General features: G+C 39.1%; 2 protein-coding genes across 2 annotated transcripts in view; both read right to left on the bottom strand.

Annotated features, from left to right (window-relative positions):
- Positions 1-18,768, bottom strand: part of ahr1b (aryl hydrocarbon receptor 1b) — a 36,671-nt gene extending 17,903 nt beyond the window's left edge. The window contains exons 1-3 of the mRNA XM_041782065.1: positions 18,215-18,768; positions 15,286-15,473; positions 3,918-4,033 (exon numbers count right to left, since the gene is read on the bottom strand). Coding sequence (XP_041637999.1) covers positions 3,918-4,033; positions 15,286-15,473; positions 18,215-18,255 — 345 coding nt within the window. The 5' untranslated portion in view covers positions 18,256-18,768. The remainder of the gene's footprint in view (positions 1-3,917; positions 4,034-15,285; positions 15,474-18,214) is intronic.
- Positions 18,769-19,447: 679 nt separating this feature from the next.
- Positions 19,448-27,763, bottom strand: part of ahr2 (aryl hydrocarbon receptor 2) — a 103,616-nt gene continuing 95,300 nt past the window's right edge. Inside the window, exons 10-11 of the mRNA XM_041781528.1 lie at positions 25,847-27,611; positions 19,448-25,597 (exon numbers count right to left, since the gene is read on the bottom strand). Coding sequence (XP_041637462.1) covers positions 25,511-25,597; positions 25,847-27,611 — 1,852 coding nt within the window. The 3' untranslated portion in view covers positions 19,448-25,510. The remainder of the gene's footprint in view (positions 25,598-25,846; positions 27,612-27,763) is intronic.

The raw sequence follows: 27,763 nt of genomic DNA, 5'->3' as shown, positions 1-27,763 counted from the left end.
TTAGATGGTTATGATGTTATAGCTAATAATCATATCATTACTGGAGAAAAAAAATAGATTTTTTGCTTTCAGAGAAGTTTTATGAGATCTTTAGTTTTTCACCAATGTGAGGATTCACATCTCTTCATCTTAATCTCACTCTGTACTAAATTTGGCAATGAACTAGACTGAGATTTTGCTTGCATTTTTGCACTGGTACTCTGAAAAATAATGACCAATACATGACTTTTAAAAAAGTTAAAAAAAAAGAGACATTTAACACAAATCTCCTTCCATATAGCCAAAGACAAATAAATTTAACAGTAAGCTGTAGAGAGGTTCATTGATAGTGAAAATAATCTCTCATTGCAGCTAAATTTTAAGATTTATATCTGGTCTTCTTGCTGATTTAAGTTAATTTCTTCAAGAACTTATCAAATTAATTCAGTCATAAAACCATAGAGCATGACTGCAACTGCTATTGTGGGTAAACCCCCAAGCGTTATATCATTTTCATACCATAATTAACTAAACACTGAACAAATTAAGATAAAATGCAGCCTGGAAATTAGACACTGAATCCGCCATTTATTCATTAATAAATATGCTCTGAATTCAATATTGAAGGCTAAAAAAAATCCCCCAAAAGCTGCAGCCAGCAGTCTGAGACCACGCCCGACTCGTTCAAACACACACATGAACACACACATACTGTACACAGTGAAGCGGCATACAGGCTCTGTGTATAAATATTTACTGTAGTGTTCATCTGTCTGCAGAAAACACACCCGCCCCTCCCTCTCTCTCTCCATCACTCTCCCTCTCTCATGTTCAGTCGACCTCTCGCTCTCCTGAGACAGTGGGAGTGTGTGCAGGTGTGTGTGTGCAGTCATGTTTGTTGTCTCTGTCAGATGACTGCCCAATGACAGCAAACAGAGAGGAAGCACAGGAAACCTCTCCGTGTCTGTTACTTTTATAACAATAATATTTGGACCCAGATCAGCTGTTTGTTTGTTTTCTAAGAAGTTTAATCCAGTCTGTAGATGTAATTTTGTGTAATAAAATGACTAGTCTGTGCATTTTAGCTCCTCTTAAACACAATGTTCTCTGTTTTTTTTTTTTGAGTGTCTTGAGGGTTTTTTGTGATTTAAACAGACGAAGTGCTTGTGTTTTTGTGAGATCTGCTGATACACTGAGAAATGACCAGGAATATTTTCAATGCTTTTACTCGATTTTGCCCCAACACACACTCACCCCCTCCATCCAAACCCCCTCCCTTCAATAATAGATGCATTCACCGGCTCTGTATAATTCATGGTCCGATGTCTGTAATGGAAGAGAACAGCTGAAGGCAGGAAGCTGCTCCACACTGACATCCTTGATTCTTCTCTGCTGCACTAAGACATTCACTCCTCTGGGATTAATACCTGTATCGATAATCAATTAAGTTCAAATATAGAAGGGTTTACTTATATCTGTCTTGTCTCCAACCACAGGGAGAAAGGATTCAGGGGTGATGACACCTCAGAGTGTATCTTCATGTTTCTAACCAACATAATCAGATTTTTGTCATCTTGAGCTGAGGCTGTTAAGACCTGCTGACTCAAAATGTACTTCTATTTTCATCTCTCTCTGCTTTTGCACAAGTGTGCAACCTCTTTTTATTACCCAAAACCCTCAACTTCAACCCACTTTTTCTCCTTCCTTCCCCTTTTCTCCCAACACAAGACCCAGTGGAGGAACACTGAACCAGAGAGCTCATAAAGACGAGCCACACCCTCAGTCTCAGACTGGTTCCTGACTGCTCCAACCAACTAAATACTAGGGATGGCCACACTAGTCATTTTCTGAGCTCCCATTAACCTATGAAAGAGTGCCCAAGTACTCACTGATTCTACAGATGTTTTTCTTTTGGCTGAAATAACAAGATATGGTGATATATTAGATTTTTTTATATTAGAGTTTTAAGTGTATGATGTTTATACCCTCCAAAGTAAAAGTTCTGTTTAAAAGAGTAAGAGTTGAATGCACAGAGCCTTTCCCACTCTGGGCTAAAATAGCTAACAGTAACATCTGACTCCATGAGTCTGTAGTGACAAGTGACTTTATCAAAACGTGATAATCAGCACTCAATTCAGCTGCTCCTTCTTTGTATATCTGTTCAAATCTTGTAGCTTAGCTGTGAGGGTCGATTTTACTCAGGCACGATAAATGAAGGCCCCTCATTCTACAGAACTTAATGTGAGCATTTCTCCAGTTACCACTTTCATAGTCAACAATGTGTGCAAACTGGTGCTAAAAGAGCTAGCAAAGATATGACGTGACCACCTGTCCTTGCTGGCTTGCTCCTCATGATCCTCATGTAGTTTACCTTCAACCTTGTATTTCTCTATACATGTTATCGCCACATTGGGTTTTATGAATTATTTATTTAGAATAAAGTAAAATGCTCATATTATTTCATATCAACACACATCTTAAAACTGATATGAAGATGTACATGATTCACCTTCTTGCATAGTAATTTAGACAAACATTTAAACCGGCCATGTAAGTAAAGAAAAATGTCCTATCTCTTAAAGCAGAGAATTATTCCAACAATGCAAAAGTGGTATTTTGAATGATTCAGTGATCCATGCTGGTATATCTAATAAAAGTGTAGTGGTTATCACACGTCATTTGTGATGATACCAGAGAAGAGAAAATTAGTCTAATAATAACAAAACTGGTGACTGTTTAGTAGAAGGGGAAAACTTCAGCGAGCCGATAAAGTTCATCGAGCTTGAGTAAAATCCACCATCACAGCTAACAACAGTTATGAGAGTGAAATAGATTTATGAGAAAAGTAAGCTGGCACGCTAGATAGACTATTTCATATATCCATTCCATTGGTATATGTCACATACATCTGGAAAACCTCACATTCAAAGTATCTGGGAAGGGGAGGACTTTAAAAAAGCTCTCACAAGGGGTTGGATGAACGTTTTGTCTGTCACAATCATGGTGAGCTAATCAGAATGACAAGACAAACTGAGGTGGTAGACAATCATGCCTAAGCCTAACAGGAAATGTGCAAAAACAACTCTGCAAAGAGAAGCTGTCAGTTGGATTCTTTGGTCTTGTTTAAAGAAAAAAATGTGGTTGAGGTCTGATTAAACAGCCACTTTTCTACAGTGACATCCAAGCTAATTGCTCCACCAGCAGCCATTGTATATAAGGGCTCACACTACCCTAACGAACACAAACTCATGCCGAAGCAGGTCGGTACAAATGCTGTGGATTGGAGCTTTTCGAGATGGATCTACCTGATGACAGACATGGTATCTGGGCAATCTATCTGCTTTGCAAGGTTAGCGTGTTGACCCGTGCAGCGTGCAGACCCACAGACTGATCGCTCCATGGAATCATGTTACTGTTGTGTTATCTTAGAGTAGTGAGTTTAGAGGGGTTGACAGTCAGCTTGAATAAAGTTTGGACCATCTTGTTCACACTTTTGAGCTCTGTGTTGATGTTTTCTTTAAATTTACATGGTTAATTATCATCTCCATTATTTCATTCACAGCTGGGTTTTGAAGTGTTTGAGCACCAAAACTACCGTAGAAAGCCACCCTACCCTCAACCATTAATCATTCTTTAAGATGGATTTCTGTAGCTGTTGCTGACTGATGCATGGAGGTTTCTCATTCAAATCGACATCTGTGTCATCAATGCAATAAGGAGCAAAGACTGTTAAAACCTTTCACATATCTCTTGCACAGATTTAAAAGTGTCTGTTCAGCCAAGCAAATTTCATAAACCTTCTCTTCTTTCTACGTTCATAAAACAAGCCTCATTCTTTTCTGCAGCAGCAGTCATGTTTAAAGAGTAGCAGAAAAGCAAACACATTTAGAGAACTAAATAGAGTTTGACAGAAACATGGTGGCTTATTGCTCACAAACCTGAAGCAGCAGTTCCCCCTCAGGTACACAGCCATCCACAGATCCTGATGTTGGGCTGTCATCGCTGTGATCGCTGCTCTTGTTGATGCCGTTGGACAGTCGGTTTTTCAGCGCCACTGCAGAGAGAGGGAGAGGAAGAGTTAGTGACAGAGACGTCTAAACAGAAAAACAAAACACTGGTTTGGTGAAACACAAAGAACAATGTACAGCCAAGTTATCTGAATTTTTAAACACCACTTTACTGGAAGCTGACATCATGATTAAGAGCTAGAATAAGAAATGTGCTGACATATCAGCTCTTCATAGTTCATACGGTACATTTATCTGCTGATGTTAGCTTATAATACTGAATTTGATTTGATTTTGACTGTCAAAATAAATCTCAGCAATCCTGACATGACCTGATATTCTCTAACTGAGGTGATAGGAGCTGTGCAAACAGAGAGCTAACATACATTAAATTATTGGTTTTAGGTTGATTTAGAGTCCAGGATTTTGTTTTTCAATGTTGCATCATGAAGCAAATGAATAGGTGTGAATCACAGGCTGAGAGGGAGTGATGCCTGAGGGAGTGACACCTCTATAGAGAGGCAGAGAGGGGATCTCAGGCCACAAGATGGAGTGACATCTTAAAAGATGGTGAGAAGAGGGAGAGAGCAGGATGGAGACTAACAGGGTCTGACAGATGGTAATCATGTTTTCTGTTTCACTTGATTATCCTGCAAACAAACAGATAAAAACAGTCCTGATCAAAGTTTATTGACAGTTAAACATTTCCCGTACAGTCGGGGAGACAAAACATCCCAAAGGGGCTTCTCTGTGACCTCTGATCCGCAGACAAAAACGTGGAGGCCAGCTCTGTACCTTTGACCTGCTCATGAAGTCTGATTGAGTGCTCTAAAGGAAACAAAGGGCTCTTCTGAAGCAGCAGCAGAGACGTTAATGGGAGAGGAAGTCTCTGAGTGCTGCGGACAATGCAGCGAGCCGAGGGTCGACGGACACAAACGGCTCCTTCTGATCGCGACCCAATTTCCACACGGGGATCAATAAAGCTCTATCGTATCTCTTTATTCTCATTAATGGAGTCTTTGTGTGCACCAGCCTCAGAGTTAATGGCATGGGACAGAAAGTAACCACAATCCGTGACATGGATCCAGCGCCAAGTCAGAGTTTTAGCAGTAATCTGGATATTTAGTCAAACAAATGAGTCAACATAACTGTGAACGAGCCTGCAGCACGTTGATACATAAGCTGAGTTAGTTGCCTTTTTCTTTGGCTCATAAACCTGGGAACAGTATTATGTCCTAACAGCATGCAAGCATTAGATAATGCTTTGCAGTGCTGCTGTCCAAACTTCTTGTATCCATTAAATATTTAATTATTTGCTCTGGAAATTTCATTTTCCCCATCAAACTGACATCTACTGTGCATATTGTGAGTGTGAAGAACCTGAAGTGTGGTGATTTGTATTGACACTCTTTTGAGTTGGTGAGCCCAACAGTTCTGTCTCTATGCTAGCTTCAGCCAGGACAGATGAACTAGAGGTTAGGTTGCACCCCATGCATGAGGGTAGTATGGGTTCATGTGTAGCCTGTGGCTCCTTTCCTGCATGTCTCTCCTCCAATCTTTCTTCTGTTTCTGACTCTATCCATTGTCATCCTCGCAAAATAAAGACACAAAAAAGCCCCAAATTAAAAACAGCATTTTGTACCACGCTGCAATACTTGAGGGCTGTTAGGACACTCTAATGGGAAATGAGTGAACTAAGCTGATTGTGTGACATCTGCTCAGGACATGCTGGAAAGTTGTCGAAATTCTTGATACTTATATAGTTTTTGTAACCATATCCTTTAAATCATAGTTTCCCAACCTACAGTCCTGGCACCCCTTGGAGGGTTGCAAAGATCTCTGCTGGGGGTTGGGGGGGGGTCTGTTCTGATGATATTAAAATTTGATGCGCAATATATATGTATTTTCTAAATACAATTAGCGACATAATGTATGACAGTGAATTAAGGCCAACCTTAAAGATTAAAAAACCAAGAGGATCTGTTCATTTTGAGAAAAAAACAAACAAAAAAGTTGTCCATTTCTAGCTTGATATTTACCAGAATACAAACTCAGAATTTCAGAGTTTAAAAAGTCACAAATTTTGACATTACAAACTCAAAAAATTCATGTTTTTAAAGTCCGAAATCTACAATAATAAAAATCATTAATTTAAACGAAACCAAATCAAAAACATTTTACAGAAATGTATAAGTCCTGATGATAATGATAATGGGATAGTTCTGGGCTAGAACCACAAGTAGGGGAGAATGGGGTTGGTTGTCACACTTTTTGCATTAGTGTGAATTGCTCATTATCAAAACATCTATCAACAGTCATTTCACATTAAAGTAAAGCTAAAAGTGTTGGCTTCAAATGCGTATTGAAACAAAGAGGTGATTACTGATCAAAGACACTCTGACACATTGTGACAACCAACCCCATCACAGGGACGGTTGTCACAAACTATGGGGTGAATTGTAACAATGTTATTTTAATTGGAAAAATCTCAGGAAAGAAGGCAAGATGGCACAACTAAATTTGAAATTTTAATAGCATTGACAAGTTGAAAAAGTAACAACTTACTGCATCTTAACACATCTAGAGAACAAAACAAACTGATCTAACAACTATAGCTTTCTCAAATAGGCTACATGCATTCACTATCTATGTTACAGTGATGCAAATGTAGGGTTCATGCACTCCAAATAAGTGGAGCTTGTGAGCCCATTAGTTGCACATCCAACACTTCTCCCATACCTCCCCTGAACGGCTGTGACAACCAACCCCAAACTGACTGTAATGACCAACTCCAACTGGAATTCCTGCTAGCATCAAGGCTAACCATCTAACAACAAGTTAGCTAGCTAACAACAATCCAAACTAAAGCTCTCCCTTCACACTGTTTAAGGGTAACAATTGTTTTGTCATAAACCCAATGTGTAAAAGCCTTAAAGAAAAATACTGAGGAGCTGAATATTTTCAATTTGACAGGAAAAACAGAAAAAAAACCTTAGCTGTCCTGCTTCAGAGAAGACTACATAGGTGAGCTTTGGTCCCAGTTCTAAAAATTTCCATACCAAATTTTGGGAAAAAACTCCCTCTGGTGGCGAGATATAATGAGTGTTACAACCAACCCTGTTCTCCCCTCGCTGGCTGTGCAAGGAAAATAGCTTAATCTGGTAGGATTTTATTCCACGCAATCAGCCATTTCTTACTTCATAACCTCAAACTTTTTCACTGACGACCTGGCTGAAAATGAAAAGCTCTTTCTTTCAAAGATTTCTGTTTTACAATTAAAATGCAAGTATCAGTTTCATGCCTGTGTCATAGAAGACAACTCAGTCCTAGACTGTGATTTGTGATCATGAAATCAAATTATGTGCAAGTTGACATCCTCCATATTTATAAACTAATTGCCATGCATGTCTGTATTTTGTGACTTTAACTCAAAAATATCTCACCATATAAAAATGAATCCTCACTCTTCAGCACAGTTGGTGACAGAGTTCAGTGTAGTGGAAGCTCACAGGCCGATAGATAGAGAGAGAGAGCAGGAAAAGCATGTCGACTATCAATAATTAAGAGCTCGGAGGGGTGGAGGGATATTTTGCGCCCTGACGTCATGAATGGGAGCCGCCGGCAAGAAAAAACACCCCGAGGCGGCCGGGAGGAGGAGGAGGAGGGGAGGGGACATCTGTTGGCACAACGGAGGGCGATGAGGACAGCCACAGCCGATAAAAACATCACAACAAATGCTCTCCAGGCCTCCGAGTCACTTCACAAACACAGAAACATAAACATAAAGGACGCTCCATACATCTGCATGGCTGAGCGCACAGCTGCAGGAAGAAAAGACTGCACTCGTGTAAGCACTGGGTGATGTATCAACACCTTCAATCTGTCAGATACGCATGTTGTGTTTCACTCTATTAAAAGTTACTGTGAAACTACTTGATGGCAAGTAAAAGCTGTGTAGATAAATGATACTGCAGAATTGAAGCACTTCAACAAAAGTAAAAGTACTCAAGCGTTTGCTCATTTAATGTTGCAGCTGGGTCTTTCTGTAAAGATTTGGTACTAGAAATCCAAGTTAAGAGTTGCTTATGAGACTCTGAGGCAGTAATCTGAATCAGGATAGATCTTTAAGTGCTCTGAAAGGAAAAAGTTTCAATAGTTGCTCTGAGACATGTCATAGAAAAGTTGCATAAAAAAATAATTAAAATAACCTTAAGTATTACTGTTTTTAAGTAAATATGCATGAGTTTGCCACTGCATTTAAAAATTGACAGAAGTTATATATACAACAGAAATTCCTAACATCTACTGGATCATCCTGCATCAGCAGCCACAGATTAAAGTCTCCTGTTTGCAACTGTGGAGTGCTCTGCAGGGACAGTGACACAAACAATGACCCGTCTAATCCAGCATCTCATCCCCCACCATCACCACCATCACCACCACCACCCCACGAGGTTTGTGACCGATATAAATTTTTTACAGGTTCAATCGAGTGCAGCAGCAGCGGGGCTAAAGAGGGGAGAGCATCTCCCAAATGACAACATAAACAACAACAGAGAGCGAGCTGCAAACTACAATGTGTTTATAGGTGTTGAACCTTTTAGAGGTTTGGATTAAATATTCATAAGGTTGTTCAAAGATTTATCTCATTATTTGTGGTAAATCTTAAAGCTATGTGTTACAGAATATTGTTTTTCTTTTTCTCTTTTTTTCATGAGGAATAACCACATAACTGAGGTGGAAGTAATATAAAACACAATGCTGTTGTTCTGTATTACATAAGGAGGCATTAATCGGCTCTGAGCACTTGGCAGATGGCTTCACTTGGAGACAGATGTGGACAAATAAACACACCAGCACACACTGGAACCACACCAGTATAACCACTGTGCCTCTATATATCATACTAGATCATCAGCGATCACTATATAGGCAGAAGACCAGGGGTTTTATCAACCAGTTATTATGCACTTTTTTAATTTGTGCATAAAACCAGGCTAGCACAGCTAACAAGAATAAAAAACTTTCGCTAATCAAGTTTTAGATTTGGAGGTGGTGCAAAAGTTGATGTATTGATAATAGGAAAATGTGGCTTTTTGCCATGAGGTACCTAGCAGTAGAACTGGCAGTAGCCCCCAGCGATTTCAGTGAGCATTGCTCCTTTAAGAAGCACCAGGAAGCTAGGCTATACAGCATAACAGATGGGTATGGTTTCTCCCAGGAATTTAGCTTTTTTGAGGGTAAAAATGGGCCACAAATCAATGTTGGCTCAAACCTACGCACTATTGAAAACTTTCAAAGCATTTTATTTTTAACCCAGAAATCCCTCAGTGTTTTTGTTACTATTTTGCAATGCAGGTTTTGACAACTGGTTACATGTTCTTGCATTGCAAAACAGTGACAAAAACATAGAGGATTTCTAGGTAAAAATAAAACGCTACAAAAAATGTTTGATAGTCCGTATGTTTGAGCCAACATTGTTTTGTAGCTTATTCTTACTAAAAACTCGCTAAGAAACTGTACCCATCTGTTACACTGTACAGCCTAGCTTCCTAGTCAGTACAACCAGCGAGTCCTTCTTAAAGGGGAGCAATCCTCACTGAAATCACTGGAGGCTAATGCCTCTACTACTACTATGTATCCATGCAACTCAACTTAAAAAAAAACCCATAAATATCCCTTTAAGTAAGCATCCATGGCTGTGGGAAGTTTAGACTCTGGTGTTCGTTTTTCAAAAATAAGTTTCAGAGCAGTGCCACATTTCATGATTACAATTTCAAACTCTTATTATGGTTCGTAAATGTGCGCAAATATAGACTATATGTTTACATGGATCCATTCATACAATATAATTTACATTTTTAACCTCTGAAAAAAAAAGGATCATAATTCTGAAGGCATGGTAGCTTTTATTTTGCGCGGTGCGCCACGATCAATTACATGTAGCGGAAGCCCTGGCATTGAGGCCTCTTTGGTCTCTTGAGTATCACCTGCTACCACTCAACCTACTGAGTCCTGATACTTGCATAACAGTACTGGATAGAAACATGCAGACATGTGCACGTTCTGTTGCTGAATTACTACAAATTTCTGGTAATACTGCAATAAATCTGGGTGGACACACCACTAATGTCAACAGGATATAATACTCATATAGTCATTGCAGTTCAATGAATCCCCTAAATAAAGTTTGTATTCTAATTATAAAGCAAGGTTGGTCTTGTAATACATGGACTACCTGAGTATCCAGGATTTGATCAAGTACCCTGATGAACATCATCTCCTGATTCCCGAAAAGGGAAAATCCTTTACTCTGATTTTGAGAAGTATGATTTTGCTACCTGACCAATTCAGGAGGAAAACAGGACACCCTGGCATGTACGTTTTCTTCCACCTATCTGCGCAGGTGTATCTGTGCCGTATCAGTAAACAAACATGGCTGCAGCAACGAGAGGGTCTTACTTCTGGAGCTAAAAAGAAACTGAGCTTTGTTTTCAGGCAGTAAGAGTTTAATATAAGTGGAATAAAGCATCAAAATGCTGGCTGACTGAAGTCTGTGGTGAACACGTTACAAGACGTGGGTTGTTTCATAGGGGAGGATGTGGTCGATATTTGCTGTGGCTTTTTTCTCCCACCATGGGACAACCTTGCTAGTTGCTTGTTTGTTTGTAGTGCTCTGAGTGTTTCAGGTGACTTTGTCACCATGGACTGGGCACACCTGGGCCCAGTGTTTCCAGTCCATAAGAGCAGACCCCAGGAGAGACTAGAGAGGCACAGACACTGCTACCCTGCTGTTCCCTGTTGCTCCCTGCTTAGTCATGCTCCACATTTCTTTAGTTTTATTTCACAGCCCATTACAATGTTTCCTTATTTGGCCATTTACTCTTTATTGTAAATAAATTCATTACATTTGCCACTGGCTTTGTGTCAGCTACAGTAGTTAGCCTGCTATAACCTACAGTGGTCTCATTTTTCTCAGATATTTAGATCGCTGTGGTTTGTTCTGTTAAATATAAACATCCCAGAAGCCTGTAGCAATAAGATACAGTAATCAGAGAGTGGGAAATTAGTATACAGGGATGAGAATATCCAGGATTCTCTGTGTGCATGTGGCACCATAACTTAAATATGAGCAAAATGAGATTAAGGCTCATAACAAGGAAACTTAAGTCCACGTAAGCGTGTTCAATAACAGAGGGAGTGGGGGTGGTCGTCTGTTCATAACCTCACCTAAACCTCACCTAATTCTCCCACATGATTACAGCGTCTCAGACAGAGGTGATGTCAAACGCTCCGTGCAGACGCAGGTTAAAAGCATGATAAAGAGAACAATAATAAAACAGGGTTTCTCTGAGGTTGCAAGAGTCAAAAGTTGAAAAGTGGGCCCCAGTCTCCCCCCGTCCCTCTTCAAACGGTCTGTAAAGCGGCCGTGAGTGGATTATCCCGCCGTGTTTTTATTCTCCGAGGCTTTCATCTCCTCCTCCCACCTCCTCTCTGCTTGCTGTAAGCAGCAGTCTCTTCAGACCTACATTACTGTGTGGCTGAGGCTTTGGGACAGGGGTCGACTCATGGCCACAGGCAAGAGAAGCTGACCTACAATACGTTTATCTTGTATTAAGACATTAGAATGAGAGGGGGTCGGCGATGGTTCATGCACTGTGATGGAGAAGGGTGTGCTGGCCTGTTTCTGCGGGGTTAGCAGCGTCATTGAGGTCTGACATTGTGTTAATCAAAGGTTAAAGTGTCGGGCATTTTCAGACTGTGACAGGCGGCAGTTTTACTATTAAATACAACAGATAGTTCACAGAGGGGATGGGTGAAATATCAAGTTTTTAAGATGTATCAATATACTTTCATTTTTCCTGTTTGGGATCACTTGGGACTGGTTAGCAGTAAGTCACAGGTCTGACGTACAGAGACGAATATCCAGGCATGCTAACACTAGTTAAACGAGCATGTCTTTGACTCGGGGGAGAACATGCAAACTCCACAAAGATAGGCCCTGCCCCTGCCTTGAATCCATCCAGGAACCTTCTTGCTGTGAAGCAACAGTGCTTATAAATGGAAAACAGACATGCTGATTTCAAAGAAAAGGGCTTGCAGTTTTATTTTCCATTGTATGCACAATAACAAAACAAATTTATGTGCCAAATTTACCAAATTTGTAGCATTTTGACCAGATTGATCAGATTTAGTTAACTTGGCAATCACTTTTTCAGTTTTAAGAGTCTTATTGTTGCATGTTTGTGCTGTGGCGCTAATTCTTGGGCTTAAATGTGTCCTCTGAGTTGTTTGAGTTCTTAATGAATCTGTTAAAATGTTGTTTTAAGCCTCCTGTTTTAGATTAAACAGCACACATTTAGTGAAGCTGTTTGTTTTTGTTGGATAGACTCACAATCTGCTTTCTTTAATAGTCTGGGAACACATTCAAGTCTGCCAAACACACAACTACATCCCAAATCCATCTGCTGGGCCTGTAAGCCTGCTAACTCCTTGACAAAGCCAATCCTCTGCACTTTAGCACTTCTTAAACACAGCCCGAATCACAGACAGTCCAGACGCAACAGTCATGACCTTAAAATCCCCTCCCAAACCCTCACCTAAACCCCCACCCACAGCGCCGTGCTGCACCCGTACGAACCACAGCCTCTGCCCTGAGCAACTGCAATGACCTCATGTAGCATAAAGCTCTATTGGAGCTCCTTTAGAGCTAGCAGAAATACTGTTTGGAGTGCAGCTGAGACTGTAAGGACTAATGCCAATACTCAGTACATTTATCTCAATCTTTTTTTTTTGTGAAGAAACAATAAATAGTTGTCATAAAACCAGAATATTCCACTTTGATTTAATTCTACCAAGTCAAACCATATTAAAACCTGTCTACTATCATGGCACCAAAAACAGAAGACTGACGCAACCAACACACTTCAAATCAAAATTTTAAGATCAATTGAAAAATTGCAAGAATTTACATTTTGCATTGTTGGATTTCAAGTTTGAGTAAGCAATTTTTGAAGTGTTCAAAAAGAACGGTGGATCTACTCATTACTGAGTCCTTTTTTTGAAACTTTTATTTCTGTTTTGAGGGGGTTTTCAGTTTTTTTAACCTTTGATCAACTGATGTACAACCTATTTCAGTTTGTTGTTTTTAATAAATTGCTTACTCAAAATTTATTTTGATTCACTCCCATTTATTATTTTTGTGTTTTGAAGCTCTTCTTAGAACCTTCTTAAGATCCAACAGTGCTAAATGTCAATTCTTGTAATTTTTCAACGGTCTGTATTGGACTATTACAATTTAAGCTGCTGAAGCTGTCCAAAAACGTTTACACTGAAGTTGTCTAAATGTTCTTGATTCTTTAGATCCCATGTGTTTCAACATGATCAAATCTCCACTATTTTGATGGTAAATGGAATAAAAAAGTACAGAAACTTCATGATCTTCTGTCATACTTTAAACCAAAAGAGAAAGAGAGATTGCTGCATGTCTAAATTTTAACAAAAGTGTTGGCAAAATTTGGGAAAGAAGGTGAAACTGGCCAGGAGCAGAATTTTGCCTGTAAATTATGAGCATTGAAAACAAAGAAAATGTCCATTTTTGAGAATCTAGGACTTCTATTTTAGCTGGACTGGAATGAAATATGGTTTGACTTTTACTTGCAGCATCACTATGTTGGCAACATTTGGGAGAGTGAACGGATGCCTCTCTCCTTGCCAGATCAACCCACTTTTCCAAATGCTGCTGTCGTATTTATGCAGTTTATGCAGCTGTGCTCTTTGGGTTAAAAATGTGACTGAAGGGGCGCACAGATAGCCTAGTGGTCTAAGGCACTACCCATGTAGTAACCACTGTCCTTCCCTATCAAATAAAGGCATGAAAAGCCCAAAAATAAATCTTAAAAAAAAAGTGGCTGAAATTCATGAAGTGTTGTTGAAGTGTAATTTTTGATGCGACCTGTCATTAATATCAAGGCGATTTCTTGCATTTTTTTTTTTTTTGCAACATTTCTGTTGCCTAAGTTTTTTGTGCATTTTAGAGTGTACAGAAGTTTCCCTGCAAACTTGAATATCTAATGCCTTTATGTTGTCCAGTAATGGATGTGCGGGACATAAGTTGGATATTTGTTTCTGTGAAGAAATGGTTGTCTCACCACCAAAATGTTACCCTTTGATACGATTCTGGAAAAAAAATCACACCATATTGAAACCTGTTTAATACCACGCCAACAAAAATTGAATCCTAGAAACCCAATACGGGGATTTTTATTTTCATTTGCAGAGAATCTCCTACACATGGTCTAACTTGTACAAAAACACTGGAAAAAATCCATATGTGGAGGTTTTCAAAAGACTCTTTCCTGTCATGTACCAAGGGATTTCAACAAGATCAAAATGAAAGGTGGTATAAGGAAAAAAAAAACTTCATGATCTACAGTCACATTTTAACCAAAGGAAAGAGAGAGCACAGTCTAGTTTGGATAAATATATTAGCAACATATGGATAAGGTGTTGAAACTAGCAAGGGGTCCTTGTTGTGCAGAAGTTTGCCTTAGTCCTTGTGAGTTCTTCCAAATTTTCCAAATGTCGCCAATGTATTTTTGCAATTTAGACAGTGTAGGGGAGTTTGCCTGCAGTTCTTTTTATTCTTTATAACTTCAATTTTTGTTGAAGTGTTATTGAACAGGCATAAATATTGTTTGATTTACTAACAATAAAAAAATCCTAATTGTCTAAATAAAATGATAGCTCCCCATTTAGACTAAACATCATATAGATTATGTTAACATTAGATTATGTTGGATTGATTATGAATAAATCTATATATTTTACCTACTTGTTTTTAGTCTCTCCTATAAGGAAAAGACTGTGTTAGCCTCATCTCCACAGTCATCTTTACAGACCTATACATGGCTTTCAAACTCATTTTCACACCTGATACAGTTCACAGTCTCACACTCTGTTTTGGCCTGCAGAATCTCCCTCTGACCTTCTCTCTTTTTTGAAACCTTCCACCCCTGTCTGTTTCTGCTGCTGTGTCCGCAGGTTCAGTGTGAGGTGTGAAAAAGCTATTTCAGAACTTCAGGAGGCTGAAGGGGGAGAAGTAGAAGAGACAGGCAGCTGTTTTCAGACTTCATACTAACATCTTCCAACTTCCTCTCTCTGCCAGTCTAAATCTGATCATTCTGTCACTTTGTTTAAACTGCAGGTGAGTTTATCTTGCAGATAGTGTTTTCTCATGAAAAGTGACCCCCCCACCTCTGGGTTTGTGTCATATGTCATTCTGTATCACGTTTTATACCTGAGAAGAAGCTCTTGGTGCGAAGGAAGCTGACGCTGAGCCTCAGGATGGACAGTTTGTCCAGGCTGGAGATGACATCTTCAGGGAAGGGCAGCAGGCTGGCGAGCCGGTCCAGCTCCGAGTTCAGACGGTCCCGGTGGCGTTTGGACGGGTTGGACTTGGCGCCTTCAAGTGGGGCTGGTTTAAGCCTGAGTGTTGAAGAAGTTTGGTGATATATATGAGCGACACTGCGGGCTCCTGTGTGATTCAGATCTGAGCTTTTGTTGATGAGCTCAAGTCAAACAGAATAGGATCTTCTTAAATCAATATGTGCATACATGGTGCTCAAACCATGCACTAAAATGTAAAGTGAATAGGCAAACAAAATAATTTCAAAGCAAATTAACAGTGTGTGCACAGTAAGGTGGAGCAATTAATCAAATTTTAGATTAAAACGCAATATTTCCTGCAGCAATTTTCAAATCGCTAACGGTGCAACATTACTTTGACCTAAAATATGTGTTAAAATGCCAGTTTTATTCAATTTTTGTTCAGCTGATATGTTCCACCCATCATGCAAACATTTCAGTGTCATTTTTTAAGAATAGTTTGCAACAATGCTACTTTCCTTATTTTTTTCTTACTCAAAATCAGAGTGACATAAAAATGATCATTCCTTTTAAAGCAACATTTAATAGAGAATTTTCTATATAAGTCAAAATAATTGCAAATTGGACATTGTTTCAAAAATGTTCTGCCCTGGTTTAATCTATTTAATACTGTTCTGGTTAAAATACAGAATGATTTATTGCTTAAGTTGGAAGAAAAGCATTGGATGAGGAACTTAAAAATAATAAAAATCATAATATTGGAAAAATAATCAGAATTAGATTATTTACTTAAATCGTTCAGCCCTAGTGCACTGTCTTATTTCAACATTTCAACTTAAGATGCACATAAAACATGTGTTCTCGTGCTAACAAGCACCTAAATTCAGTTGTAAAACCATTGCAAGTTAGATTTTAAGTTAGATGCGGAGAATTTGCAAACAAAAATCAAGATGAGGGCGTGCAGATGGTTGAGTGGTTTAAGGTGCTACCCTTGTACACGGGTGGCCTGGGTTCAAATCCTGCCTGTGGCCCTTTACCACATGTCTCTCCCCACTCTCTTCCCTGTTTCAAAGTCTATCCACTGTCCTTCCTCTATGCAATAAAGGCATGAAAAGGCTTTTATTTTCATTCTCAATCCCACCAAACATCCTGCATACAACACAGTTCTGTGGCTCTGTGCCGCTGCTCATCCAGATAGGCCTTAGGCTAAATTGTTAATTTTTGATTATTCTGATAATGCAATTTGACTTTTGCCACATTAAGTAGTCTGTACATCATAACTACTAACAGTCAGTATCAGCCCTGAAAAAACAATATCAATTGATCCCTACATTTCAGCATCAACATTCTTATTTTCCCTATTTTTCTGCTCTGTGGATATAAACATGGGCTTTATCCACTGATGTGGTAAAGTTTGGCCCTGATTATGTTCATTACTACTAGATGTTTCATAGGGCTGAATGATTTGCAAAAATAATCTAACCGTGACCCAATATTGCGATCGCGATTTAATATACGATTATTCTTCTGTCAATCTTATGCATTTTTTGACAAATTCAAGCAATAAATAACTCCATATATAAGACCATGTGCACTGAAAACAATGACATTATTTCAGAAGCAATTAATCCATAGTAGCATGAATCTGAACATGGGGGTGCAACAAGCTTTAAGCTATTAAGGAGGCAGCTTGGGTGGAGGAGGTGACTATTTCTAGGTTACTATTTTTGCTCATGTTGCTAGTGTGATGTCATTTGCTTTGTTTAAGGACATTATCCTTTTTATGTCACTCGTTTTGATTTAAAAAATCATACATAAAACACAAAAAGGAGGATTATAAAAACCATTATAAAAAATGACACTTAAATGTTTGCATATTGTGCATAAAATCTCTGCAAAAATGATTTCTTAAACTGGTAATTTGATATGTTTTAAGTTAAAGAAATATTGCAACATCTGCGATTTGTAAATTGCAGCGGGCCATATTCGATTTAATCTAACTTGCGATTAATTGTGCAGCCCTAATGTTTTAGCATGGATATGCATTACTATTCCTTTTTAACAGCTGTTTAAAATAATTGGTTTTAAGGCATCAATAGAAGAGAAAAAGCTTGCATATTACAACTTGCTGGGCTGTTTTCATTTCCAAATACAGATTTAGGGCCAATATCTGAAAGGACAGGCTTTAAATTTGATCATAAGCAAGACATGGACATTTTACATGCAAAAATCAAGATACACCTGGTCTGAACTAAAACATTTCAGCTCCAGCATACATAATTTCCTTATTATTACCCAGTACCTATTAAGTGGTTGCTATTACTATTGGATATATTGGCATGGATAGTCCTTTTTTGACCGTTGGTTTGAAATAACTGGTATTGTGACAACAATAGAAGAGATTGATGGGCTTTATTTGTTTATAGGCAAGACAAACTTCTTTAAAGATGTTTTTTTTAATTTAATTTCTCTTTATCATCTCATTAATTACAGCCAATAATACTTTGATTTACCTGCATGAAAGCCAGTAATACACACTTCATAACCCCTCAGATAAGTTAATATTGGTGGGGATGTGCACTTCTAATCTTTACAAGCCTCTGGTTCAAAATTATAAGCATTATTTGGAGGTAAACTCTGATTTAGGCTCGTTATTTCAACATATCTAGATCTAAATATGACTAAAATTTAGTCAAACTTTCTTTATTGTTGGTTATGATTTGATAACCCCGTACCAAATGATGACCAAATGCTTGCATGTCTTAATTGAGCCGAATAAAAGCCAGTAATTTATGATAATACTGCTTAAACGAGTACATAAAGCATCTCCCATAGCTTACCCCTTCTGCGCTGGTTTTCTCCTCTTTCGTCCTGCATACATGTTGTTATCTATTCACAGTGAATGTGGAGGAAAGCCATAAACTGGTCCCAGCAGGAGACAGTGGTAACCAGTTGAAGTTGTCCGTTGGTAACCAGTAAGAAGAGCTCTCCTCCTCTCAGGCTCAGCAGCATGTGATTTCATTAACTGACACTCTGGACTCTGCTTTAACGTTAAATACAAAAACACCCTTTCGTTAGTCTCTATCTCGTTCAGTTATCAACAGTTATTCCGGGGATGAAAAGGAGGGTAAAAACAGACGCCATATCTATCGAAACATCGTTTAACTGTTTGAAATTACCGTTAAATTGACGCACTAAAGCTCCCTGTCGAAGTAGAACATCATGAGTAACGGTTCTTCGGTTATCCCGTCCATGGCGCTTACATGCCGAGTGGAATTTGAAAAAAAAAAAGAGACGGTTAAAACTCACATCATGGGGACGATATTCACACAAAAACCGTAAGAAATGAAAAATTAAAAAGTTAAATTGTCCTCCTCTCTTCTCTCGGACTTCGCCGCTCTCCTCTCTCCTCCGTTTCTATCGCTTTCCAGCCGGCCGCGCGCTTCCCGGGCATTGATTGAGTGTCGTGCGCGCGCAGGACGATTGTGTGACGTAGTGTAAAAATAACGGTCGATGACTTTTCCTTCAATTCTTTTTCTTTATATATATATATATATATATATATATATATATATATATATATATATATATATATATTTACAACTACTTCTAATGCAAAAGATTTTCATAAAACATACTTTGTAATGTATGTTGAGATTTTATTTCAAAGGATGCCTGTTTATCTTTTTTAGTCGAGCCTTTTTTCTTCTTCTCTGCCACTTTCGTCACACCTTCCTCAAATTTTGGAGCTATTCAAATAAACAGAAAAATGTACGAAAACAAAAGGCTAAATTGGACCTTTCTGGCTCAGTTTATTCCTTCACTGGGAACCATTAAGGACTGGAAAAGGTTCATGTAAGTGCAGGTAGCTGCAACAAATTATTAAGTTATACCGCCATCTAGTGGACACCGCTTCTTTCAAACACAGAAATGACCACAATACAATTTTTTTATCCACTTAGCTAATCAACAAATTCAATCACTAATATTTCAGTATAAAGCATGTGACATAATTCTGAGTAAAACAATAAAATCATAGATTTTTTTATACTTTGAAGCATTCTTTAGTCACAATAACACATTTATTTAAAGCACAGAGGATTGTGTGATCAGATCACCTTTAATATGGTCAGATTTAAAGGATTGACTCAAACACTCTTACACTGTTAAAGGCAAAATATTGACGGCAAAATCCACAAAATGTGATAAGATGAAGAGATACAAAAAAAAAAAACATAACAAGAGATTACATATGTCTATGCTGTGCAGAAAATGTACAAAAAATGATAGGCGTGAGTATGATTAAGGCAAAATGACATTAAAATACACAATATATGAAAAAAGAAAACAAATATATATATTTATATACAGGTACACAAAGATACTGCAGTTTGGAGCCATGGCTTCCTGGGGTTTGAAAATATAAGATAATAAGTACAAACACTTTTTTTATTTTTAGAAGCAAGTAATAATAAGATATATTTTTTCTTTACTATATTTTTGATGAAAGCACTCTGGATTGTTAAGAGGAAAAATTAGTGCTTCCTGTTGTACTGAGTCTACATAATGGACGTGGTCTAAGTGGGATGATTTTTGGTCTGAGGGAGGATTTTTGGTGAATCTGCTGTCAAGGCACACGTTTGTTTGTGTTGGAGAACCTTCAAAAGCACCGCCAAGTTGTCGAAAATATCCTTGAGGCTAGTCGTCAGTGTGTTTCGCTGTTTGTGGAAGGCTTTGGCTCAGTTTTCACAAATATTCAGACTAAAATGTGGAATTTCCATGTGTTTATGAGCTCTATTTAAAGAGTATGGAAATACATGAAAATGAGCCAAAGTGATCATAATACACAAACTTTGCCTGCCTCGACTACCTTCATTGTAGGCAGTGATTAACTACATTGCCCAGAATGCATTTCAACAGCAGTATTAGCTTGCGGAGTATGCAGCGTTCACATCATGTGGTGTAAAATTTTATCTACACACTAGTGTAAAAAGCTAATTTTGAGGTGCTACTCTTGTAAATTTATATTAATGCATTCACAACCAAATTATCAGATATATCTGTTCAGCTGGGGATTTATGCAAATATCTGATCAGCCAACCAGTTGTCCAATAAACCATCTTTTTTCTCCTATCTGATGCTCAGTTTAAAATTGCCTAGATATGACGGTTGCTGCCATGTGATTGGCTGACTAGATATTTGTATAAACAGCAGTTTAACAGGTGTACCTAATGAAGTGACTGGAGTATACTTTGACCAGATAATTGAGCTTGCTGTCATCTAATCATTCAGTAATGTTTTATTTTTAAAAAATGAGTAAAAAAACAGCAAAATATTTCCAATCATTTCTAATGAAACATTACTAATTTGATGTTTTCTTACTGTGTTTTGCTCTTAAATGTTAAACTTTTTGACTGTTTGATGGCTTAAAGGTGTCAACATTTGCTGAAGACACATGATTTTGCATCCAAAAAATAACCAGAAATTACTAGAAATGATGAGTTATTTGCTTTTTTTTTTTTTTTGGCTTTAAACAGACAAAAAAACTGATTTGTAGAAATAGTTAAGTGATGAAAAAGGTTGAATAATTTGCAAAATATCCACAAGTTTAATCCCTTTTATGACACATTTTTTCCTTCATATTTGTTGGTATTTTTCTGCATTATTCAGGAAAAAAGTGGAAATTTAGAGCTTGATTTACAAGCTGGATATTGGGAATTATGACGACTTCCACATGACGTGAACACAGCATACTTCATAGTTAGATTTTCTCTGTCCTTTAGACCACAAAAGCAATCACTCTGGTCTTTCTCCTGCTGATTTCTGGGCAGAAACCAATTCACATGATGACAGAAAGTATGCATTTTTAGCAGATTTGTCAGGTCCCTTTGGTATCCTGTAAATTAAAGCATCACAGTTTGTTTTACTGACAATTTTTGGTATTTAGGTCAAGTTTTCCGTCACTATTTATCTTTCACAACCTCTAAAATGAGCTGCTATTCTATGAGAGTAAAGTACAGAAGTGCTGTATGGACAACGTCAGATTTCATGGCTCAGTACTTGATGAAGGGACGCACAATTCTTGCAGTTTGAGGCTTTCCATTCGCTGTTTCTTTTTCAATCTAAGTGCTAAAATTGTTTCAACAGACAATCATGAAGAGGTTCATTTAAAAGGCACTTTAAGTTTCCACCCCTTGATGTTTTTTTTGTTTACATGTGAAGTGTTTTCCATTTTTTTCCTCATTTAAAATATACAATAGCTGCCTTTAACCGTTTTACTTCTGTGTTTCGCTGCCAGACGATAGTAGATACTCACGGTCCAAGCAAGAAAGTTGATAAATTAACCACAAAGATAGAGACAGGAAAGAGGAAGAGGACGGACGTTGTTGTAGAAAATATGAAAGAAGGGTCCACTCTTACAATCAGTGATGGATCAACATCCAAGTGATTATGTGTCATGATTTTAAGGCAGTGACTCTCAGTCAGGGCTCTCTTTCTAAAAACCAAACAAAAAATTATCATAAAAAAGTCAAATTATTTCAAATTTAAGCTGAGATGTATCCAAGTCACCTAAAATAAGTTTATGATCCTATAAGTAAGAAGTCAAAAGGATCTAGTCTTTTCTAATGTGCAAATTATAGTTTTAAAAACTTGGAATTTTTCAGTCATAAAGCTCTTAAAGATTTCTTTTCATGACATGCTTTGGCAAACATTTTAAAGGAATAGTGCAAATGTTTTATGGTGCTTTCACACAGATGGCTTGTTTGTTTTGTACAGATTGAGATGATTAAATGATTCACTGATATTATTTCCCCCCTTGGCTTGTTTTGTATTCAAACAGTGATGTCGTCAAGCAGGAAAAAGGACAAAGTACTAACAAAGACATCATGTCTGACAAATACCTAGTTGCACTTTGCATTGCGGGATGGCTCCAAGAGGCTAGTTAATTTGCTAACCTACTAAGAAAGCGAGTTGCAGCGATGAAGTAAAATGCCTTATTGATGTGGGTGGAGGAGCCTTTATATTCAAGGGGAACATCACTCATAAAAAAAAAAAAAAAAAAAAAAAAAAGAATACAAAAGTTAACAAACTCCAGGGCTTTCAAAGCTCTGCCGGTGTTACGGTTCAATATGTGACCATGTTAACTGGTGCCAGTCTGCGCTCTACTTGAACCTTTCTTTGTTTAGTGTCCATTAGGGACATATTTGATGAGCCCGTTTCAATATCATGATGAAATTAACGAACACAAATGCACGAATTAGTAGAGTTGTTCCTGTTCCAATACGAGTATCAGAAATACGTCCGATACTGCTTAAAATGCAGGTATTTGTATCCGCGAGTACACGAGTTTATGCACTGATCCGATACTGTTTAGTTTGCTTTGTTTTGCCATGCTAAATGTTAGCGCTATAAACCAGAAATCAATTCTTCTCAACTGCCGAAAAGCACGGCATGCACGAGTTTGGAGCAGCGAAGAAGCAGAGGACTGCAGCAGCAAAGAACGGTGGCTGCGTGGCATTTATTCTCTGAAGGTGATCATTAAATTGCCTTCCGGACCGGTGCTGTCGTACGCGACAAAAAAATGACACAGTTTATCAAAGGTTAAATAACTTTTGGACCATAAATCGTTGCCTCTTATTTGTTTTTCATCTTAAAGCTAGCCATTGTGCCTTCCCATTGATTTTTAGCAAGCCTATCCATTAAACCAGATATTGAACGTCTTTTAATCTATTCTGATCGAATGACGATCATTTATTACGGCTAGCCTGAACACTAATGTCACATTGTTAACGGTTTATGAGGGCTGTCAGCCATTAGCAGGCTGTTCTGTAATGACGTCATGCTCCCCGCATAGAGCATGGAGAGAGAGAGAGCGAGCCTGTGATGTGATGCAGCCCCCTGTATTACTGTTGTCCTAAGATTTAGCAGTAATAGCGATAATCTGCAGAAAAACAACTTAAGATGCTGTACTTTATGATTCTATTTGTTGAGCCATGCTGAGTCAAATCTAGGTCTGAAATAATTTGCTAGTCTGCAGTCAGTCCAGAAAGTGTACTCTGTTATCGGATCAGTACTCTGTATCAGCCGATATCAAACACCGAACGCTTATTTTGCTCTGTAACAGTTTGATTGTCATGCTTGCAGACCTCCAAACAAACTGGGTGAGGATTTATGCCCCTTTTTTTGGAAACAACCTCTCCAAACAATCTCTGTGTGAAAGCACCCTCCATAATTGGCTTGTTAAAATTAAGGCAAGGGCAAATTTAACTTTGGTTTGTATCAAAATATCAATTCACATGACACTTTTTCTTTCTTTTTTTACAAATTTTCCATTTGGAAAGGATTTTAATTTGAGCAGACTGTCCATTAAGGTTCAAACTGTCAGTTTAAGGCACCATCTGTGTTTTATTTTCTTCCCTATAACAGGAAAAACACTAAAAAATTGAGGAAAAAGAAGAAACTGGCTCAATGACTGAATGCTTTAACATGTATAACAGAGGCACTAAAAGCAGCTGGCTGTTTTTGTGTGTATTTAAATGTGTAAAGTTGCCCGTTAGTATGTCGAAGCTGTCAGAGCTGAGGCGTTGTTGTGCGCATTTATTTTGATACCCTGTCTGCAAAGCGCATCTCCCTCACTGGGACAGAAAGGAGTTGAAATGAACTTAAAAATGCAACTTTCGAAAGGACAATAACAGCAAAAATAAAACAAGAAAAGAACATATATTTCATCCTTCTGAGAGCTCGAATAGAAAACAGATTTTTAAGGAGGAAGGTGGCGGGTTTGTGCGTATGAGACGGCAGAGGATTCACAGGAGCGTCTTCTGTACTTTTCACTTTCAGACTCGTCATATGTTGAAAAAATTTCTTGATAGACAGCCTTGATATTTCTCTTGGAGGTTGCAAGCCAAACCAACCATTCAATCCTCATCTTTACATTATTTTTTTTTCTTGTAAAACCAAAATATCGACTCAAAACAAGCCAAAAACCAGCTTGAATCACATAATTTACGTAAAAGGCCCTTTATGCTCATAAAAACATTAATCCATTATTTTCTTACAACATATACCTCCTCATATTTATAAAACAGAAGCAGATAGAAAAGCAGTTTACTAATTAGTCATGTTTTTGTGCAGATTTTTCATGAATTAAAAAAAAGTGCTACCTTTTGATGGAAACCTGCCTAATGTTGCTGAATCACATTAACTCCACTATAAACAACTGCTGGTTCAGATATTAATCAGATAGAAGTAAAGTGTTATTTCTACATTTAGGTGACTTGTTAGGGCTTATTTGGAGTTTGAAGGCGGCTCGTTGTTGCCCCTTGTGGCCAAATTGGGAAAAACCCACAAAACCATTGTTATGTCAGCTCACAGCTTTACAACCTGAGAACTTTAGTTTTCCAAGAAAAAAATGGGAACTTTAAGCCATTTTCAACTCATTTTGACTGTTTTTTAAATGTTCCTTAGAAATAAATCTATTTATTGTACTAATTAATGAATTCTGTGAACATTTCAAAAGGAAACACCTGGATTATGGCTTTCTTGGAAGTGTTTTCATTCCAAACACGCTGTTTTTACAAGAAAAAAAAACCCCTAAAAGATGAGGGTTTAGGAGTTGATTTGGTAAACTATTAAAGTTCCTTTCTACTTTTCTAAATATTACCTCTTACAGACAGATGACTCATAAATTGGAGACTTACTAATCCAATAAAATAGATGTAATCATGGGGGACAAAGCACTGTGTGATACAACAGCTTTTATCCATCAAGGCAGGAGTAGAAAATCCATCAAAACATCCTGAAATCGATTTCCCAGATGCTTTTCTTTTCTTAATCTTTCCTTCTTTTTTGGTACAATCCAACCAGCTTCAACGAGGCAATCCAGGTTTTTTCTTCTCCTTTTCTCAAACACTTGAAACTCTTCCTTTAGGCTTCTTTTGCTACTCTGATTAAAAATGAAAGATAAGTAGGCACGTCCTGTTTCGTCCTCTCTTTCTTCTCAAGCATGTTTCTGTTCCTCAGTCTGCTCTGCTCCTTTTGTTTTTAGACTCTGTAGTCTTTCTGCTTCCTTTAAAACCTGCTCTTTCAGTCTGAGTTAGGATCCTCTGCCGTCAGAAAGTCAAAGCGGCTGGATTTTATTTGTTCTCTGAGTAGTATGCGTTCCCGTTGGGCAGCGAGGAGAAGGGGAAGCCTCCATTCCCGATGACTGGACGGCTATTGATCTGTGAGGAGAGACAGCGGGTTAGAAAGCTAAGAACAAAATTGATAAATATGGAAACTGGACGCTATATTTGGAAGAAAGTTTCACCGAAATGAGTATTTTTGGTTGGGCTTATCAACAAAGCTTGTCACGATCACAAAGTGCAACAAAATTCTGACAAAAGCTTTAAGAAACTGTGAGGACTAATGAGGAAAATTCTGTAATTTTCATAACAATTCTTAAATGCTAAATATTTTCTTGTTTTTCTTACCTGAGTCTGTTCACTGAAGTTTAAGTACTGCTGTTGTTGCCCGAGAAGGCCGTCAGGGCTGAGCCCTGTGGCCATTTGGCAGGACATTGAAGCCTCCTCTGGGTTCGGGATGGTTGTCATCCCCGGCACAGCTCCGCCTCCAGACAAACTCTGATAAAAACACGACGGTTTGGAGGGGATCTGGGTGTTTGTGGTATTCAGTCTCTGGCAGGACGGCGCCTGACTTAGGTGGACCCCGTTTACAGGCACCGATTGGGCGACATTTCTGAACCTACAGCTGCTCGAGGGCGCCAGAGGCGGCGGCGGCTGCACGCTCTGCTGGACAGTAAAAGGTACATTTGAAGTCTCTGGAGTCCTGAACATCGGTTGGCCATTGATGGCGTTCTGGCCGGCAACAACTCCAGGAAGAGGATTCCTCTGAAAACCCGGCATTTGATTAAGGCAGGCGCCCATCTGCTGGTGTCCACTGGAGATCAGCTGCTGCTGCTTCTCCAGCGGCCAGGACTGCCTCTGATTCTCGCCGTTTTGAAGTGCAAAGTGGCCCTGAAGGTGGTTGGAGGTGACGGCAGAAAAAGACGGCTGGTTTGAAATATTTTGGGCGAATGTGTCTACAAAGTTGTCCGCTGGATTCGAGCTGATGGAGGAGTTCCACTGGTTCCCTTGGAAGTTGTAGACAGGTCGTTGTGTGCTTTGGTCTGGGAGGACCATCTGTACATTCTGCGTCCTCATCTGAAGGTGGTTCTGGATTGGTGGAGCCATTTGGTTGGGTTGGATCTGATTGGTTTGTCTGAGCGAGAATCCTCCCAGGTTGTTGTCATTGGTGGTGACTTGTAGGGTTCTCAGCTGGTTCTGGGCTTGACCACATGGGTCTGCGATGGAGGGGTTGAAGGAAACCTGAGTGTTTCCCATTTGAAGAGCAGCAGGAGTCTGGAGCGTTTGCTGGTTGGCGATCTGCTGCAGAGTCGGACCATTCAGACTAGGAAGAGTCAGCTGAGGGAGATCCATGTGGGAGAGCTTCATCGTCCCCAAAACCGGGACTTGTTGCCCAGGTAACATTTGACCTCCGTTTGGTATTAGCTGATTCTGCGGCTCCAGACCCCAGCTGAAGTTCTGCTCGCTGCTCTGATCAGGATTCTGGTTCTGCAGGTCCAAACCAGACAGGCAGGGTGGGATGTCCTCTAACTGATCGGGCAGCTTGAGCCCGCCCTCCCTCTGCAGCTGCTCCTCCACGTAGGACAGGATGTCGTTGTTCAGGATGTCGCTCAGGTCCTCGCTCATCTCACAGCTGTTTGCGCTCATCTTTAGCAGCGTGCTCTCCCAGCTCTTCAGCTCTTCTGGCCCCACGTCCAGAGCCTCGGTGAGATCGTTGTCCTCCAGGATCTGCTGCAGGGTGTCCATCATATCCTGCACCGTGCCCTCAGACTTCACCAGACTCCCCACCCCTGGTTTGGGCATGGAGTCTGGCCACATGTCGCTGGGGACGCTGACGGTGGCATGCGTGTCTTGGAAGGCGGCGTCGTTGAGGTTGCTGATTGTGTTGGCGTTGTCTTGTTCACAGTAGATGGACTGGTCCTGACTCAGGTAGCAGCCCAGTAACGAGTTGGGGCTGATGGTGCAGTTGTCTAACTTCCTCTGTTTGGGGGCGGAGCACGGGTCGGGGACGTCGACGGCCGGAACCACGTCGTACAACATTGCCTCTCCAGTGGCGAAGCTGAACGGTAGAGACAGCCGACGCAGACGCAGCTGCTCCTCTCCTTCTTCATTCCTGTGACAAAAACAAAACAAAGGTGATTAATAAGTCACTGAATCATCAACGTAACATTTTATCAAATGAAATAAAAGAGTTTTGCTGCTTTTGTAGACCTTTACAACAATCAAACTGCATTTTTTAACCCTTACATGAGAGATTTAAAGGAA

Source organism: Cheilinus undulatus, linkage group 24 (genome assembly GCF_018320785.1).
Source record: "Cheilinus undulatus linkage group 24, ASM1832078v1, whole genome shotgun sequence".
In the NCBI taxonomy this organism is placed as follows: Eukaryota; Metazoa; Chordata; class Actinopteri; order Labriformes; family Labridae; genus Cheilinus; species Cheilinus undulatus.
This window is presented reverse-complemented; position numbering and strand designations above follow the sequence as displayed.